This window comes from Schistocerca piceifrons, chromosome 8, assembly GCF_021461385.2.
Source record: "Schistocerca piceifrons isolate TAMUIC-IGC-003096 chromosome 8, iqSchPice1.1, whole genome shotgun sequence".
Classification (NCBI taxonomy): domain Eukaryota; kingdom Metazoa; phylum Arthropoda; class Insecta; order Orthoptera; family Acrididae; genus Schistocerca; species Schistocerca piceifrons.
Genome location: NC_060145.1, coordinates 144,009,178 through 144,026,966, shown reverse-complemented (window position 1 = coordinate 144,026,966; position 17,789 = coordinate 144,009,178). Strand labels below are relative to the sequence as shown.

General features: G+C 47.4%; 1 protein-coding gene across 1 annotated transcript in view; it reads right to left on the bottom strand.

Annotated features, from left to right (window-relative positions):
• Positions 1 to 17,789, bottom strand: part of LOC124712523 (solute carrier family 35 member G1) — a 593,502-nt gene that overhangs the window by 60,892 nt on the left and 514,821 nt on the right. The window contains exon 5 of the mRNA XM_047242834.1: positions 579 to 778. Within this exon, the coding sequence (XP_047098790.1) occupies positions 579 to 778 (200 nt within the window). The remainder of the gene's footprint in view (positions 1 to 578; positions 779 to 17,789) is intronic.

Genomic DNA, 17,789 nt, shown 5'->3' with positions numbered 1-17,789 from the left:
AAGTCAACACGTCTGATATATTCTATACGACACTGGTGACGCCATGTGCGTCACATGACAGGAATATGTTGTCGACCCACCTAACTTGTACACTTGGTGAGTGAGTAAAAAGATTCTTCTACCTTGCCCGATTTAGGTTTTCTTGTGGATGTGATAATCACTCCCAAAATTGATGATAACATAAGAGTTCGTCACATAAACTGAAAATAAAAAATTAAACTTTTCACTCGAGGGACGACTTGAACCAAGTACCTCTCGTTCCGCAGCTGCTCACGCTAACCACTTCTTTTTTCTCCAATTTATTAGCCATAACATTGGACCACGGCGCTCGTGAGCTTACACTATCCTTGATGTTGCCTATGTTTCGCATGGACTACTCAGTTTGTGTATTTTGCTTATTTTTTCATAGTTCCACACAACTTCTTCCTGTTTTCTCGATTGATCTGTGTTCAGTTTTACAAGGCCTATCCACTGTGCCAACTTCTAACTAAGTCTGAGGGGGGTGCGATGCGGAGGTTCCCTTGTGAGGAGATTTTACCGCCAGGTATGGCAGCTGAGATTCGGCGCACAGTACCCACCTCCGGCGCCCAGCGGCGGCGCGGCTGCGTGGCCGAAGAGCAGCGGCGGCCGCGTGATGAGCACCACGCCCACCAGCGTGAGCGCGATCGTGAGCGCATGGAACGGGCCGCACGGCTCCTTCAGGAAGAGCCGCGCGAAGATGGCGACGAACACCGGCACGCTGAACACCACCACCGAAGCGTCCGCCAGCGGCATGTGCCTGCCAACACAGCACCGTACCAAGTCACATCACAGCACCTCACCTCAATTCATCCACATGTATAAACCACTGCTGCGACCTCTTCCATAATACCACCAGGGTCCACAACGAGAATGAACTTGTTGTGTACATAGTTCCATGTAGTCAGTGCGTACACAACTTTCCCACTAGAGCGCGCCCCGCTAAGCACAACAGCGCAGGCGCAGCACTCGTCTGTCCCCACACTACGAGATGGCGCTGCCTTAGAGACGGACCAAATTCTGCTTCCGCCGATCCGCGTATTAATATGTAACGCAGCCAATGAGATCGCTGCTAACGTAGAACCTTTTCTCCTCGTGGATCACACTCGCGCAGTGATACCTGAACACGCGAGGTATTATAACGAGTGTACAGACCTCCGATTACTCAGTCTGCATCAGTCTGTAGTCAAATTTCAGTCTGCGCCTAATAACGTTCTCATATTCCTGTACACAGCCATGAAGAGAAATGAATAGACACTTTGTCAAGTATCAGAGATATGTGAGAATAAGATTAACGTATCAAGACCAAAGGAACTTCACAATTGTCAGTTGTAAACAGCATGCAGAATCAAGTTACACTCCTGGAAATGGAAAAAAGAACACATTGACACCGGTGTGTCAGACCCACCATACTTGCTCCGGACACTGCGAGAGGGCTGTACAAGCAATGATCACACGCACGGCACAGCGGACACACCAGGAACCGCGGTGTTGGCCGTCGAATGGCGCTAGCTGCGCAGCATTTGTGCACCGCCGCCGTCAGTGTCAGCCAGTTTGCCGTGGCATACGGAGCTCCATCGCAGTCTTTAACACTGGTAGCATGCCGCGACAGCGTGGACGTGAACCGTATGTGCAGTTGACGGACTTTGAGCGAGGGCGTATAGTGGGCATGCGGGAGGCCGGGTGGACGTACCGCCGAATTGCTCAACACGTGGGGCGTGAGGTCTCCACAGTACATCGATGTTGTCGCCAGTGGTCGGCGGAAGGTGCACGTGCCCGTCGACCTGGGACAGGACCGCAGCGACGCACGGATGCACGCCAAGACCGTAGGATCCTACGCAGTGCCGTAGGGGACCGCACCGCCACTTCCCAGCAAATTAGGGACACTGTTGCTCCTGGGGTATCGGCGAGGACCATTCGCAACCGTCTCCATGAAGCTGGGCTACGGTCCCGCACACCGTTAGGCCGTCTTCCGCTCACGCCCCAACATCGTGCAGCCCGCCTCCAGTGGTGTCGCGACAGGCGTGAATGGAGGGACGAATGGAGACGTGTCGTCTTCAGCAATGAGAGTCGCTTCTGCCTTGGTGTCAATGATGGTCGTATGCGTGTTTGGCGCCGTGCAGGTGAGCGCCACAATCAAGACTGCATACGGCCGAGGCACACAGGGCCAACACCCGGCATCATGGTGTGGGGAGCGATCTCCAACACTGGCCGTACACCACTGGTGATCGTCGAGGGGACACTGAATAGTGCACGGTACATCCAAACCGTCATCGAACCCATCGTTCTACCATTCCTAGACCGGCAAGGGAACTTGCTGTTCCAACAGGACAATGCACGTCCGCATGTAACCCGTGCCACCCAACGTGCTCTAGAAGGTGTAAGTCAACTACCCTGGCCAGCAAGATCTCCGGATCTGTCCCCCATTGAGCATGTTTGGGACTGGATGAAGCGTCGTCTCACGCGGTCTGCACGTCCAGCTCGAACGCTGGTCCAACTGAGGCGCCAGGTGGAAATGGCATGGCAAGCCGTTCCACAGGACTACATCCAGCATCTCTACGATCGTCTCTATGGGAGAATAGGAGCCTGCATTGCTGCGAAAGGTGGATATACACTGTACTAGTGGCGACATTGTGCATGCTCTGTTGCCTGTGTCTATGTGCCTGTGGTTCTGTCAGTGTGATCATGTGAAGTATTTGACCCCAGGAATGTGTCAATAAAGTTTCCCCTTCCTGGGACAATGAATTCACGGTGTTCTTATTTCGATTTCCAGGAGTGTATTTTAATAAATGTGTGTGAAAATTAATCAGGTTCCGTTTAAAGTTGGTCACCATCAATCTGCTACGCTAAGCGTGCAATTGGCGTTTCTATCGTATGACCTAACGGCAGAAAACGATAAGACGACGAGAGATATTGCTGACACTCGCCTACTTCGTTAGAGCGACAAGTCAAATAATCTGATGGTGTGTGTACTGAAGGTCTTACAGTATACACACCACAGAACTGCTAGGTCTCTATCCATGAATCGCAAACATAGTAAACACTTTATTTAATTTCATATACGAGTGACATTCGATGAGTCATGTAACACATTTTTTTCCTTGGTATATTGAAAAAATGCAGAATTTTTTGTAGGATTTCGTGAAATATTCCGCTTCTGTTCCTATATTTTCATGTAGCTCCTATAGATGGCGGCACCATACATACATCTACATCTATACTCCGCAAGCCACCCAACGGTGTGTGGCGAAGGGCACTTTACGTGCCATTGTCATTACCTCCCTTTCCTGTTGGAGTCACGTATGGTTCGGGTGAAGAACGACTGCCGGAAAGCCTCCGTGCGCGCTCTAATCTCTCTAATTTTACATTCGTGATCTCCTTGGGAGGTATAAGTAGGCGGAAGCAATATACAAGGTGTTACAAAAAGGTATGGTCAAACGTTCAGGAAACATTCCTCACATACAAATAAAGAAAAAATGTTATCTGGACATGTGTCCGGAAACGCTTAATTTCCATGTTAGAGCTCACTTTAGTATGTACTGAACTTCCTCGATTCACCGCCATGATTTCATATGGTATAGTCTACCTGTGCTGCTAGAACATGTGCCTTTACAAGTACGACACAACATGTGGTTCATGCACGAGGGAGCTCCTGCACATTTCAGTCGAAGTGTTCGTACGCTTCTCAACAACAGATTCGGTGACCGATGGATTGGTAGAGGCGGACCAGTTCCATGGCCTCCACGCTCTCCTGACCTCAACCCTCTTGACTTTCATTTATGGGGGCATTTGAAAGCTCTTGTCTACGCAATCCCGGTACCAAATGTAGACACTCTTCGTGCTCGTATTGTGGACGGCTATGATACAATACGTCATTTTCCAGGGCTGCATCAGCACATCAGGGATTCCATGCGACGGAGGGTGGATGCATGTATCCTCGCTAACGTAGGACATTTTGAACATTTCCTGTAACAAAGTGTTTGAAGTCACGCTGGTACGTTCTGTTGCTGTGTGTTTCCATTCCATGATTAATGTGATTTGAAGCGAAGTAATAAAATGAGCTCCAACATGGAAAGTAAGCGTTTCCGGACACATGTCCACATAACATATTTTCTTTCGTTGTGTGTGAGGAATGTTTCCTGAAAGTTAGGCCGTACCTTTTTGTAACACCCTGTATTCGATACCTCATCGAGAAACGCACCCTCTCGAAACCTGGACAGCAAGCTACACCGCGATGCAGAGCGCCTCTCTTGCAGAGTCTGCCACTTAAGTTTGATAAACATCTCTGTAACGCTATCACGCTTACCAAATAACACTGTGACGAAAAGCGCCGCTCTTCTTGGGATCTTCTCTATCTCCCCTGTCAACCCGACCTGGTACGGATCCCACACTGATGAGCAATAATCAAGTATAGGTCGAACGAGTGTTTTGTAAGCCACCTCCTTTGTTGATGGACTACATTTTCTAAGGACTCTCCCAATGAATCTCAACCTGGCACCCGCCTTACCAACAATTAATTTTATATGATCATTCCACTTCAAATCGTACCGTACGCATACTCCCAGATATTTTACAGAAGTAACTGCTACCAGTGTTTGTTCCGCTATCATATAATCATATAATAAAGGAAATTTCTTTCTATGTATTCGCAATACATTACATTTGTCTGTGTTAAGGGTCAGTTGCCACTCCTTGCACTAAGTGCCTCTCCGCAGCAGATCTTCCTGAATTTCGATACAATTTTCTAATGCTGCAATTTCTCTGTATACTACAGCATCATCCGCGAAAAGCCGCTTGGAACTTCCGACACTATCTTCTAGGTCATTTATATATATTGTGACAAGCACGCCAGAGGTTACTTCAACGTCTGTAGACGTCTCTCCATTGAGAACAACATGCTGTGTTCTGTTTGCTAAAAACTCTTCAATCCAGCCACACAGCTGGGCTGATATTCCGTAGGCTCTTACTTTGTTTATCAGGCGACAGTGCGGAACTGTATCGAACGCCTTCCGGAAGTCAAGGAAAATGGCATCTACCTGGGAGCCTGTATCTAATATTTTCTGGGTCTCATGAACAAAAAGCGAGTTGGGTCTCACACGAACGCTTTTTCCGGAATCCATGTTGATTCCTACAGAGTAGATTCTGGGTTTCCAGAAATGACATAAAACGCGAGCAAAAAACATGTTCTAAAATTCTACAACAGATCGATGTCAGAGATATAGGCCTATAGTTTTGCGCATCTGCTCGACGACCCTTCTTGAAGACTGGGACTACCTGTGCTCTTTTCCAATCATTTGGAATCTTCCGTACCTCTAGAGACTTGCGGTACACGGCTGTTTGAAGTGGGGCAAGTTCTTTCGCGTACTCTGTGTAGAACCGAATTGGTATCCCGTCAGGTCCAGTGGACTTTCTTCTGTTGAGTGATTTCAGTTGCTTTTCTATTCCTTGGACACTTCTTTCGATGTCAGCCATTTTTTTGTTTGTGCGAGGATTTAGAGAAGGAACTGCAGTGCGGTCTTCCTCTGTGAAACAGCTTTGGAAAAAGGTGTTTAGTATTTCAGCTTTCCGCGTTCTGTTTCAATGCCATCATCATCCCAGAGTGTCTGGATATGCTGTTTCGTAGCCTTCATCATGGCGTCTGTAAAGCCGTCGGCACACGGACCGTGAATCCGAACGTTGAACGTTGAGCGTGACGAATTTCTGACGTCATAACGTGGAATAGCACGCTCGGGAGTCTTTCCGAACGTGCAGAGCAATATCTGGCATCTCAGATATTCTGAGCGTGCGTCTGAGCGTTGACCAATGAGATGGCAGAACGCCACCCACGTCACACGCACGCCGTCTCCCTTCAGTACAGAGTTGTGAGGCGCCATATTGGCTTTCATTTTAAGCCTATATGTATATATGCCGTTTCTGAGCACCAGCAAATTGAGAATCACTGGAAAACCCGTTGTTAACTTTGTGATTCGTTCCAATAAAAAATGAGAAACATCATTTTCTTGGCAAAAGAATAATTGTAACTTGCGTATTACGAGATTAGGCTATTTGAAGGCAGCGACACACTGAAGATCCACCCAAAACGCATCGTTCTTGGTGCAATTTGTTATAATGAAATTTCAATCTATATCTACGATTAAATTTCAGTATATATCTACGATTAAGGTTTTCAGCACGTGGTACCATAGTATGATCAAATGCAAAGACGGTGTTGTTGCTGTAGTCAGCCGGCATGGTAGCTCAGCGTGTTCGGTTAGAGGGTTAGCTCCCTCTGTAATAAAAAAACTGAGTTAATCGATCAACAACGAACTTAAACGGATGTCTTACGACGTCCACCCCGAGCAGATGCAACGATCAAAATCGAACAAAAGAGTAAAAAAAAAAAAAAAAAAAAAAGCGTAAGCAATAGTGTCACTGTCCTATATAGAATTGTTTGTTGGGGCGGTGCCTCGCGTTTTGACACTTCTAACTTTTTTCCCTAACATTCACGTTTTTATTAGGTTCTCACAGTTTATTATTAGTTTGATATAAGTAAATACTACAATATTTGATGTTGCGTAAATATAAGTTTTTTTTTGTTTTTTTGTTTTTTTAGGGGTGACTTCGTTCGACTGGCTTAATCTACAGGACAGCTTGCGCTACTTGTATAAAGATATTTTGCTCGTTTTTCTTTTACGCTTCGTAATTCACATGTTGCAAAGATTATGCTACTGGGTAGGAACAGTGATCAAGTAAGACTGACCTTGGGGTTTTACTAAAATGTGGGAATGATGAAATAATGTTTATCTTATGCGGAGAAATATTACAAATTTGTACCGCATTGTTTGCAATGGAACTTTTATAAGCCTATGTCCTTACGGATTGGACATGGTACTTTCCCTTTCATGGACGATAGAGGAAACGTGCGTTTTAATAGAGCTAACGTGGGAATTTTACGCGCGCCCGTTGAGTAAACAGTGTGATTTACGAACTAGAAACATCCCTCAACTGCCACTGGAGTGCGTTGCGATCGCGTATACCACGTTGGAGCCCACGAACCGTATGCACAAGTCGCATCGTTCATGAGCGCTCAGCAGCACGTGGAACTTGGCACACTCAACGTTAACGTTCGACAGCACGGTCCGTGTGCCGACGGCTTAACGGAGGTGCTTTCCAAGCAGTGATTTGTCATTGCATATTTTTTATCACAGGTACTCATAGGCGCTTGGGGAACGTCTACGGAGAACTCGTAGTCAACAAAAGCACGGCGAGTTGTTGGGAGAGGCGTCTGTCATCATCGCAACAAGGTCGCGTAAACCTGTGCGCTCACCCGCGTGGCGGCCGGCCGCGCACAGCTGTGGCTCCTGGAGTGTTGGAACGTGCAGCCACTGTGATCGACTGATCACAAGTTAACACCTCGCTGCACACTCGACGTCTCTTTAGTTAGTGCTGGCACACTCGCCCACCATTTTGTGGTACTCAGCGACGTGTATCCGGTGGGATGGCGTGTGTCCCGCGAGTTCATCGTCGCCTAACAGAAAACTATAAAGAGCAACAGAGGGCCATATCTGCCGAATTGCTTGAGCGTTACGAGGCTCAACGTGACAAGTTTTCCTCGGACATCGTCACAGATGATGGAACTTGGGTTCACCGCTTCAAACTGCAAACGAAACGGCAATTCGTGGAGTGGCGCCACCGCCTCTCCTCCGTAGAAAACGTTCAAAGTGGCACCTCAGGCGGTAAAGTCAAGGCGACGGCCTTCTGGATATCTGAAGAGTTGATTGTCTTACATCATAGCGCAGCCCTCAACTCTGACATGTATTGCCCTGCCATCACGGAAGCCGGCCGCTGTGGCCGAGCAGTTCTAGGCGCTTCAGTCCGGAACCGCGCTGCTGCTACGATCGCAGGTACGAATCCTGCCTTGAGCATGATGTGTGTGATGTCCTTAGGTTAGTTAGGTTTAAGTAGTTCTACACTACTGGCCATTAAAATTGCTACACCACGAAGATGACGTGCTACAGACGCGAAATTTAACAGACGGAAAGAAAATGCTGTGATACGTAAATGATTAGCTTTTCAGAGCATTCACACAAGGTTCACGTCGGTGGCGACACCTACAACGTGCTGACATGAGGAAAGTTTCCAATCGATTTCTCATACACAAACAGCAGTTGACCGGCGTTGCCTGGTGAAACGTTGTTGTGATGCCTCGTGTAAGGAGGAGAAATGCGTACCATCATGTTTCCGACTTTGGTAAAGGTCGGATTGTAGCCTATCGCGATTGCGGTTTATCGTAACGCGACATTGTTGCTCGCGTTGGTCGAGATCAAATGACTGTTAGCAGAATATAGAATCGGCGGGTTCAGGAGGGTAATACGGAACGCCGTTCTGGAGCCCAACGGCCTCGTATCACTAGCAGTCGAAATGACAGGCGTCTTATCCGCATGGCTGTAACGGATCGTGCAGCCACGCCTAGATCCCTGAGTCAACAGATAGGGACGCTTGCAAGACAACAACCATCTGCAAGAACAGTTCGACGCCGTTTGCAGCAGCATGGACCATCAGCTCGGAGACCATGCCTCCGGTTACCATTGACGCTGCATCACAGACAAGAGCGCCTGCGATGGTGTACTCAACGACGAACCTGGCTGCACGAATGGCAAAACGTCATTTTTTCGGATGAATCCAGCTTCTGTTTACAGTATCATGATGGTCGCATCCGTGTTTGGCGACATCGCGGTGAACGCACATTGGCAGCGTATCACCCGGTGTGATGGTATGGGGTGCCGTTGGTTACACGTCTCGGTCACCTCTTGTGCTCATTGACGGCATTTTGAACAGTGGACCTTACATTTCAAATGTGTTACCACGCTTGGCTCCACCGTTCATTCGATCCCTGCGAAACCCTACATTTCAGTAGGATAATGCACGACCGCATGTTGCAGGTCCTGTACGGGCCTTTCGGGATACAGAAAATGTTCGACTGCTGTCCTGGCCAGCACATTCTCCAGATCTCTCATCAACTGAAAATTTCTGGTCAATGGTGGCCCAGCAACGGGCTCGTCATAAGACACCAGTCACTGCTCTTGATGAACTGTGGTATCTTGTTGAAGCTGCATGGGCAGCTGTACCTGTACACGCCATCCAAACTCTGTTTGACTCAACGCCCAGGCGTATCAAGGCCGTTATTACGGCCAGATGTGGTTGTTCTGGGTACCGATTTCTCAGGATCTATGCACCCAAATTGCGTGAAAATGTAATCACATGTCAGTTCTAGTGTAATAAATTTGTCCAATGAACACCCGTTTATCATCTGCATTTCTTCTTGGTACAGCAATTTTAATGGCCAGTAGTGTAAGTCTAGGGGACTGATGACCTCAGATGTTAAGTCCCATAGTGCTTAGAGCTATTTGAACCATTTGAACCCTCACGGAACTGAAAAACGAATTCAGCGCCACAAAAATGCGAACGAACTCCGTTTTCTACATAACAAAGCACGGCCTTACACAAGACGGCACACCCAAGAGGCGCTCACAAACTGCACTGGCCTGTTGTTCCTCATCCACCCTAAAGCCCGGATCTCGCACCCTCCGACTCCCATCTGTTTGACCCAATGAAGGATGCTCTCCGCGGGAAGCAGGACGTGGATGATGGGGTTATTGATGCAGTAAGACGCTCGCTCCGTCGTCGACCAGCAGGGTAGTACCGTACAGTCATACACGTCCCTCCAGTGAGGTGATGTAAGGCCGTCGCTCTCTGCGGAGATTATGTTGAAATATAGGGTTTTGTAGCCAAAAAAGTGGGGAATAATATTGTTTCTTGGAATCTTAAATACAACTGACCTGTTTTCAGAAAAAAAGTGTTACCGTACTTATTGAACGCCCGTCGTAAAATGTGATGAGAACGTTCAATAAAATTTTATTTCGCAAATTTAAGTACCAGCCTACCTATTACGTGGGGGAGTTGGAAAATAAGTTTCCTCTATGGGCTGTGGTCAGAGTTGTGTGTGAAAGAAAAAAAAAGAGAATGAGGCATTAAAGATAAGACATATATTTATTTTTCTACATAATTTCCAAGTACCGGTATACTGAGACATTTGTCATACCGCTTTATAAGCTTCAAAAAGCCTTCCAGGAAAAAAATCAGGGAGTTGCATACAGAAGAATCGTTGAACAGCTTGTTTGATGCCAGCATTGTTGCCAAAGCGCCTTCCGCCGAGAGTCTTCTTCAAAGCAGGAAACAGATGGAATTCACTTGGTGCGAGATACGGACTGTAAGGCGGATGGTGTAGCGCTCCCAGCCAACAGTTGCAATATTGTTTTCCGTTGCCGTCGCCGTGTGTGATCTCGCATTGTCATCCAACAGCAGAACGCCAGATCTGAAAAGGCCAGGCCGCGTTTACCGAATCACCTCTTTCAATTTCTACAGAGTGGCACTGTACCGCGCAGCACTGATGGTTGCATCCTCCAGAAAGACCAGCAGCAAAACTCCTTTGGCGTCCCAGAAAACCGTGAGTAGCACTTTACCTGCAGACGCACAAGTGATGACGGATGTTTCCACTCCATGGATGCGGTCTTCGATTCGGGCGTGTAATGGCGGACCCACGTTTCGTGCCCCGTCACAATCCGAAACAGAAGGTCATTCCAGATTCACGGTAACACACGAGCTGTTCCAAGCTGAACGCCATGCGTTGTTCCATGTGTGTCGGGGTCAGTTGGCGGGGCACACATTGTGAGGACGCCTTCCAGTATCGAAGAATGTCGTGGATTATCTTGTGAACTCGCTCATGTCCGATTCCAAGTTCTGCCGCTACTCCATCAATGGCGACAAGCCGCTTCGCTTTAATCATGTCATCCACCTTCCTGACATTTGCATCTGTAGCGGCCGAGCGCGTCCGTCCAGGTCTCGGTATGTCCTGCACCTGCTGACGTCCATCACTGAATCACTGGCACCATCTCCGCACTATTTGCCTCGACATCACACCTGACCCATACACCTCAACAAGGCGGTTATGAATTTCTGTGCCTGATACTCCACGTGCCCATTCATAGCGGATAACAGCTCTGACTTCCGCCTCTGACCACAACTCCAAAACGCACCTTCTCTCCATAGCTCCGGGAAAAGACTGAGCGGCTGGCCGCCGCTTTGCGCAGGCACTGCAACCGCGCCATCTCCTTGATCGCCGTCGACCTCTACCCAATGGTGTATCGGTGCCTTGCACGCGCGCGTTCACCTGCCGTGTCGTCTTTCACCCATATCACATAACTCTGCCCACAGTTGGCAGGGGAAACTTATTTTCCAACTCCCCCTCGTAAAATCAAAATAAAATAACTGGTCCACTATCTGTTTAGCCCGAGTATGTACTAAAACTGACCAACTGACCACACTGTTATTCCTCCCGTGTTCACCTAGTTGGAAGGGTGAGATAATCACTGTTCCAGGCTTCGTCATCTCTCGAATAACTTGCCAGCAGGAACGGCAGTCGTCCGCCTTGGCAGACGTTGACTTGAACAAACACTCTCTATGTTCTAGTACGAAAAGAAGGTCAGCATCGGTTGTAATATTATCTGTATGTCACTGCAGATCTAGATGACTGATGCTTGTACATGCCAAAGTGTAATATGTGTCGTTATAACTATGCTGAGTCTCCATGACTACCTATAAGATACTTGCCATTGCTACGCTGTTAGCTGAAATCTATATCTGCAATAAGATACAGATTATATTACGGCCGATGCTGACTTCCTTTCCACCTGGATTAGATCATGATCGTAGAACACAATTATTTACAAAGAAACAAACCAAATTATCGATGTTGTTGTTATGACCTTCATTCCGAACACTCGTTTGATGCAGGTCTCCACTCAAGTCTATCCTGTGCACATCTTTTCCTCTCTGCATAACGACTGCAACCTACATCCATTTGGTCTGACTTACTGCATTCATGCATTGGTCTCCTTTACGATATTTACTCTCCACACTTTCATCCATTACCAACCTGGCGGCCTCACGATCTGCCGTAGTGTACTCGAAAATGTCGACGCTGGATGACTATAGGATTAGATTCAAATCTCTATTTGGTTTGACGAATGTTGGGTTGCTCTAAATGTGGAAAAATGTAACTCAGTGCAGATGAGTTGGAAAAACAGTACTGTGATGTTCTAATATACTATTAGTGGTGTGCTGCTTGATACTATCACGTTGAATAAATTGCTACGCATGACACTTCAAAGTGACATGAAATCGAACGAACACTTACAGTCGATAGTGAAGACGAATGGTCGATTTGTGTTGTCGACGCTCGAGTTTCTAGGGTCCACAACGTGTCATATTGACGGAACATATCGAACCAATTCAGAAGCCTGCTGCTAGATTCCTCACCTGTAGGTTCGTTCGACTACCGAGTATTACGGAATTGATCCAAGAACTCAAATGAGGTTCCCTGGAGGGAAGACGTCGTACTATCCGCGGAACACTGGCGGCAAAGTTTGGAGAACAGGTAAATGAAAATGCTCGTATCGCATTGCTGGCCGGGAGGCCCCATTCAGGGAGTTCGGCCGCCGTATTGCAAGTCCTTTTTAGTTGACGCCACTTCGGCGACTTGCAAGTCAATAATGAAGGAAATGATGATGAAGGACACACAGCGCCCAGTACCCTGCCGGGAAGCGAACGCGGGGACCTCTGCGTGGTAGGCGGTAACGCTACCGCTACTCTACGAAGGCAGACATACACTCCTGGAAATGGAAAAAAGAACTCATTGACACCAGTGTGTCAGACCCACCATACTTGCTCCGGACACTGCGAGAGGGCTGTACAAGCAATGATCACACGCACGGCACAGCGGACACACCAGGAACCGCGGTGTTGGCCGTCGAATGGCGCTAGCTGCGCAGCATTTGTGCACCGCCGCCGTCAGTGTCAGCCAGTTTGTCGTGGCATACGGAGCTCCATCGCAGTCTTTAACACTGGTAGCATGCCGCGACAGCGTGGACGTGAACCGTATGTGCAGTTGACGGACTTTGAGCGAGGGCGTATAGTGGGCATGCGGGAGGCCGGGTAGACGTACCGCCGAATTGCTCAACACGTGGGGCGTGAGGTCTCCACAGTACATCGATGTTGTCGCCAGTGGTCGGCGGAAGGTGCACGTGCCCGTCGACCTGGGACCGGACCGCAGCGACCCACGGATGCACGCCAAGACCGTAGGATCCTACGCAGTGCCGTAGGGGACCGCACCGCCACTTCCCAGCAAATTAGGGACACTGTTGCTCCTGGGGTATCGGCGAGGACCATTCGCAACCGTCTCCATGAAGCTGGGCTACGGTCCCGCACACCGTTAGGCCGTCTTCCGCTCACGCCCCAACATCGTGCAGCCCGCCTCCAGTGGTGTCGCGACAGGCGTGAATGGAGGGACGAATGGAGACGTGTCGTCTTCAGCGATGAGAGTCGCTTCTGCCTTGGTGCCAATGATGGTCGTATGCGTGTTTGGCGCCGTGCAGGTGAGCGCCACAATCAGGACTGCATACGACCGAGGCACACAGGGCCAACACCCGGCATCATGGTGTGGGGAGCGATCTCCTACACTGGCCGTACACCACTGGTGATCGTCGAGGGGACACTGAATAGTGCACGGTACATCCAAACCGTCATCGAACCCATCGTTCTACCATTCCTAGACCGGCAAGGGAACTTGCTGTTCCAACAGGACAATGCACGTCCGCATCTATCCCGTGCCACCCAACGTGCTCTAGAAGGTGTAAGTCAACTACCCTGGCCAGCAAGATCTCCGGATCTGTCCCCCATTGAGCATGTTTGGGACTGGATGAAGCGTCGTCTCACGCGGTCTGCACGTCCAGCACGAACGCTGGTCCAACTGAGGCGCCAAGTGGAAATGGCATGGCAAGCCGTTCCACAGGACTACATCCAGCATCTCTACGATCGTCTCCATGGGAGAATAGCAGCCTGCATTGCTGCGAAAGGTGGATATACACTGTGCTAGTGCCGACATTGTGCATGCTCTGTTGCCTGTGTCTACGTGCCTGTGGTTCTGTCAGTGTGATCATGTGATGTATACGACCCCAGGAATGTGTCAATAAAGTTTCCCCTTCCTGGGACAATGAATTCACGGTGTTCTTATTTCAATTTCCAGGAGTGTATTTGCGACACAGTAAATAATGCTGCCCCCACCATCAACGTACAATTCGCTTAAAATCCGCGAAGACTAGAGAAATCAGGTCCGTACGGAAACGTACAGAGGTAAGGATGTGCAAGGTTGGTAAATCATCGATGCTGATTTAGACTCATCCTCGAAGTCTAAACATCGATGGCGAATAACACCGGACACCAAAATATCACTGTTTCTAACGACGATGTTAAATTACGAATATAAAGCTTAGCGTAAACAGCAATGTACAAATACATCTAATTCACGTACATTCATCAAGAAATGCAGAACAATTAGATTTACTGGTTGTAATGCTTTTTCACTACTAGTTCGAGGTTTCACAAAAATCTAACACAGAATTATTATCTAGTTTTGTAGTGCGTTTTGTAACAGCGTAAGGGTAAAAAAATTAGGTAACAGCAACTCGCTGAATCACTCCTCGGCAAATACGACACCGCCACGTAATTTCTTACCCATCTTTAATATCAACACAGACGGAGTGAAAGTGAAAGAGTTAGTGTTTGTCATTCGTGACAATTTTCTATCAAAGTGCCAAACAAAAACAGTAAATTGTTCGAGTGCTGGCAAAACACAAACACCTGAAAAATATTAATTTTGGTTATGTTTGCTTCCTTTACACACTATGCGATCAAAATCATCCGGACACCCCCAAAACATACGTCTTTCATATTAGGTGCATTGTGCTGCCACCTACTGCAAGGTACTCCATATCAGCGACCTCAGTAGTCATTACACATCGTGAGAGAGCAGAATGGGGCGCTCCACGGAACTCACGGACTTCGAACGTGGGCAGGTGATTGGGTGTCACTTGTGTCATACGTCTGTACGTGAGATTTAGACAGTCCTAAACATCCCTAGGTCCACTGTTTCCGATGTGATAGTGAAGTGGAAACGTGAAGGGACACGTACAGCACAAAAGCGTAAGGCCCGACCTCGTCTGTTGACTGACAGAAATCGCCGACAGTTGAAGAGAGTTATAATGTGTAATAGGCAGACGCCTACCCAGACCATCACACAGCAATTCCAAATTGCATCAGTATCCACTGCAAGTACTATGACAGTTATGCGGGAGGTAGAAAACTTGGATTTCATGGTCGAGCGGCTGCTCATAAGCCAAAAATCACGCAGGTAAATGCCAAACGACGCCTCGCTTGGTGTACGGACGATTGAACAGTGGAAAAACGTTGTGTGGAGTGAAGAATCACGGTACACAATGTGGCAATCTAATGGCCGGGTGTGGGTATGGCGAATACCCGGTGAACGTCATCTACCAGTGTGTGTAGTGCCAACAGTAAAAATCGGAGGCTGTGGTGTTATGGTGTGGTCGTGTTTTCCAAGGAGGGGGGTTGCAGCCGTCGTTGTTTTGCGTGGTACTATCACAGCACAAGCCTACATTGATGTTTTAAGCACCTTCTTGCTTCCCACTGTTGAAGAGCAATTCTGGGATGGCGATTGCATCTTTCAACACGATCGAGCACCTGTTCATAATGCACGGCCTGTGGCGGAGTGGTTACACGTCAATAACATCCCTGTAATGGACTGGCCTGCACAGAGTCCTGACCTGAATCCTACAGAACACCTTTGAGATGGAACGCCGACTTCGTACCGATACACATCGATACATCTCCTCAGTGCAGAACTCCGTGAAGAATGGGCTGTCATTCCCCAAGAAACCTTCCAGCACCTGATTGAACGTATGCCTGCGAGAGTGGAAGCTGTCATCAAGGCAAAGGCCGGGCCGATACCATACTGAAATCCAGCATTACTGATAGAGGGTGCCACGCATTTTTCAGACATTTTCAGCCAGGTGTGCGGATACTTTTGATCACACAGTGTATAAGAGGCAGTCAAATGAAAACGAGGCAGAAAGAAAGACTATTATTTCAAAAGTAATCGCAATAACTGTCGATACCTTTTTTCGAACGTGAGACAAAACCGTCAATGGCCTTATGGGACAATGTTTGCGGTTGCCTACGGAACCATGATTGTACTCAGGCGAGCTCCTCTTCGTCCGAAGTACATCGATTGCCACGAATGTCTTTCTCAGATCTCCAAAATTATGGAAATCGTATGGGGAGAGATTGGGACCGTATGGACGCTGTATAAGGGTTTCCCAGCGAAACTTCTGCAGCGCAGTTGAAACAACTGGCACGCCATCTCCGGGAAAGTCACTATGATCTTTTTCGTTGGCTGAAAGGGCTCACTGTTCATTTACTTTGTGGAATACGTCGCCACAATTAACGCACAGCGGTACGTGGCCACTTTACAAAAATTGAAGAGCGCGATCAGGTCCAAACGCCCAGGAATGTTGACGGACGGTATCATTCTGTTGCAGGATAATGGCCGCCCACATGTTGCCAAGGTTGTTTCGACTGCGATGCAGAAATTTCGCTGGGAAGCCCTTATATAGTCTCCCTATAGTCCCGATCTCTCTCCTCTACATATTTTTGGAGCAGTGAAGAAAGACATTCACCGCCTTTGTTTTACTTCGGACGAAGAAGTGTACGCCTAGGTGCGATCTTGGTTCTGCAGGCAACCACAAAAATTTTTCCATGAAGGCTTTGACCGTCTTATCTCACAGTGGAATAAATGTATTAACAGTCATAGCGATTACTTTTAAAATAATAGTTTACTTACTTTTGCCCATCTGTCTCGTTTATGTTCGACAATCCTTTATAGTTAGGCTTACCATACATCTGGAATTAGCCTCCTGTTATGTGGATTTGATTTGATTTATTTCTCATTCAGAGACCTGCTGCCTTACATTTTATAACAGGTCGTTCATTTTAAAGCTTTCCATGTAGGTTACAAAATGTATTCCATATCACAAACAGCAATTGTTGTTTTCAGTAATTACAATGGAAGTAATAATAAATTAAAAATACACAAGGAATTGAAAGGAAAAAACACAAAAATATTCATTTTTTAAGAAGATATGATGATAGGAGAGACTTAGATAGAGAGAGAGGGGGGGGGGGGGGAGAGAGAGAGAGAAATGTTACCCCATCTGAGCCAGCCTGGTCCGAAAGCCTCGGAACTACTTCGAGTCTTGCAGTCCCTGTTCGCTACAGTTTAATTTACGGACTAATATTTCTAAACACTATTTACAAAAACACTGTAACTACTATACACATTGCGGAAAGCGCAGTGATGTCTGAGGTAAAGTATGTTATTTCTTAGGGTTATTAATTAACCTCCATTTCCTATATTATGTGTCTTGAATTTTACCTGTTACGTTGCTTATGTATTAAGTGTTCAATTACGAATGTTACATCCCAAAAGCGGTGTAATGATCGCGAGGTGAATATGCCTGTTGTGTACACTTAAGCTAGAACAGGTTTACAGGGTTGATTGCATTACACCGTTTATTCTGATACAGTTTAATTATTTTAGCTGTTGTGTAAGGTTGTTTGTGGTACGTGTTGGTGAAAGTGTTTGCTCTTTGAGCGAGTGTGTGCTTCGGTACTGCTGTTTATTTTTATCGTTGGATGTCTTTGTAGTTCAAAATGGCTCTGAGCACTATGGGACTTAACATCTGAGGTCATCAGTCCCCTAGAACTTAGAACTACTTAAACCTAACTAACCTAAGCACATCACACACATCCATGCCCGA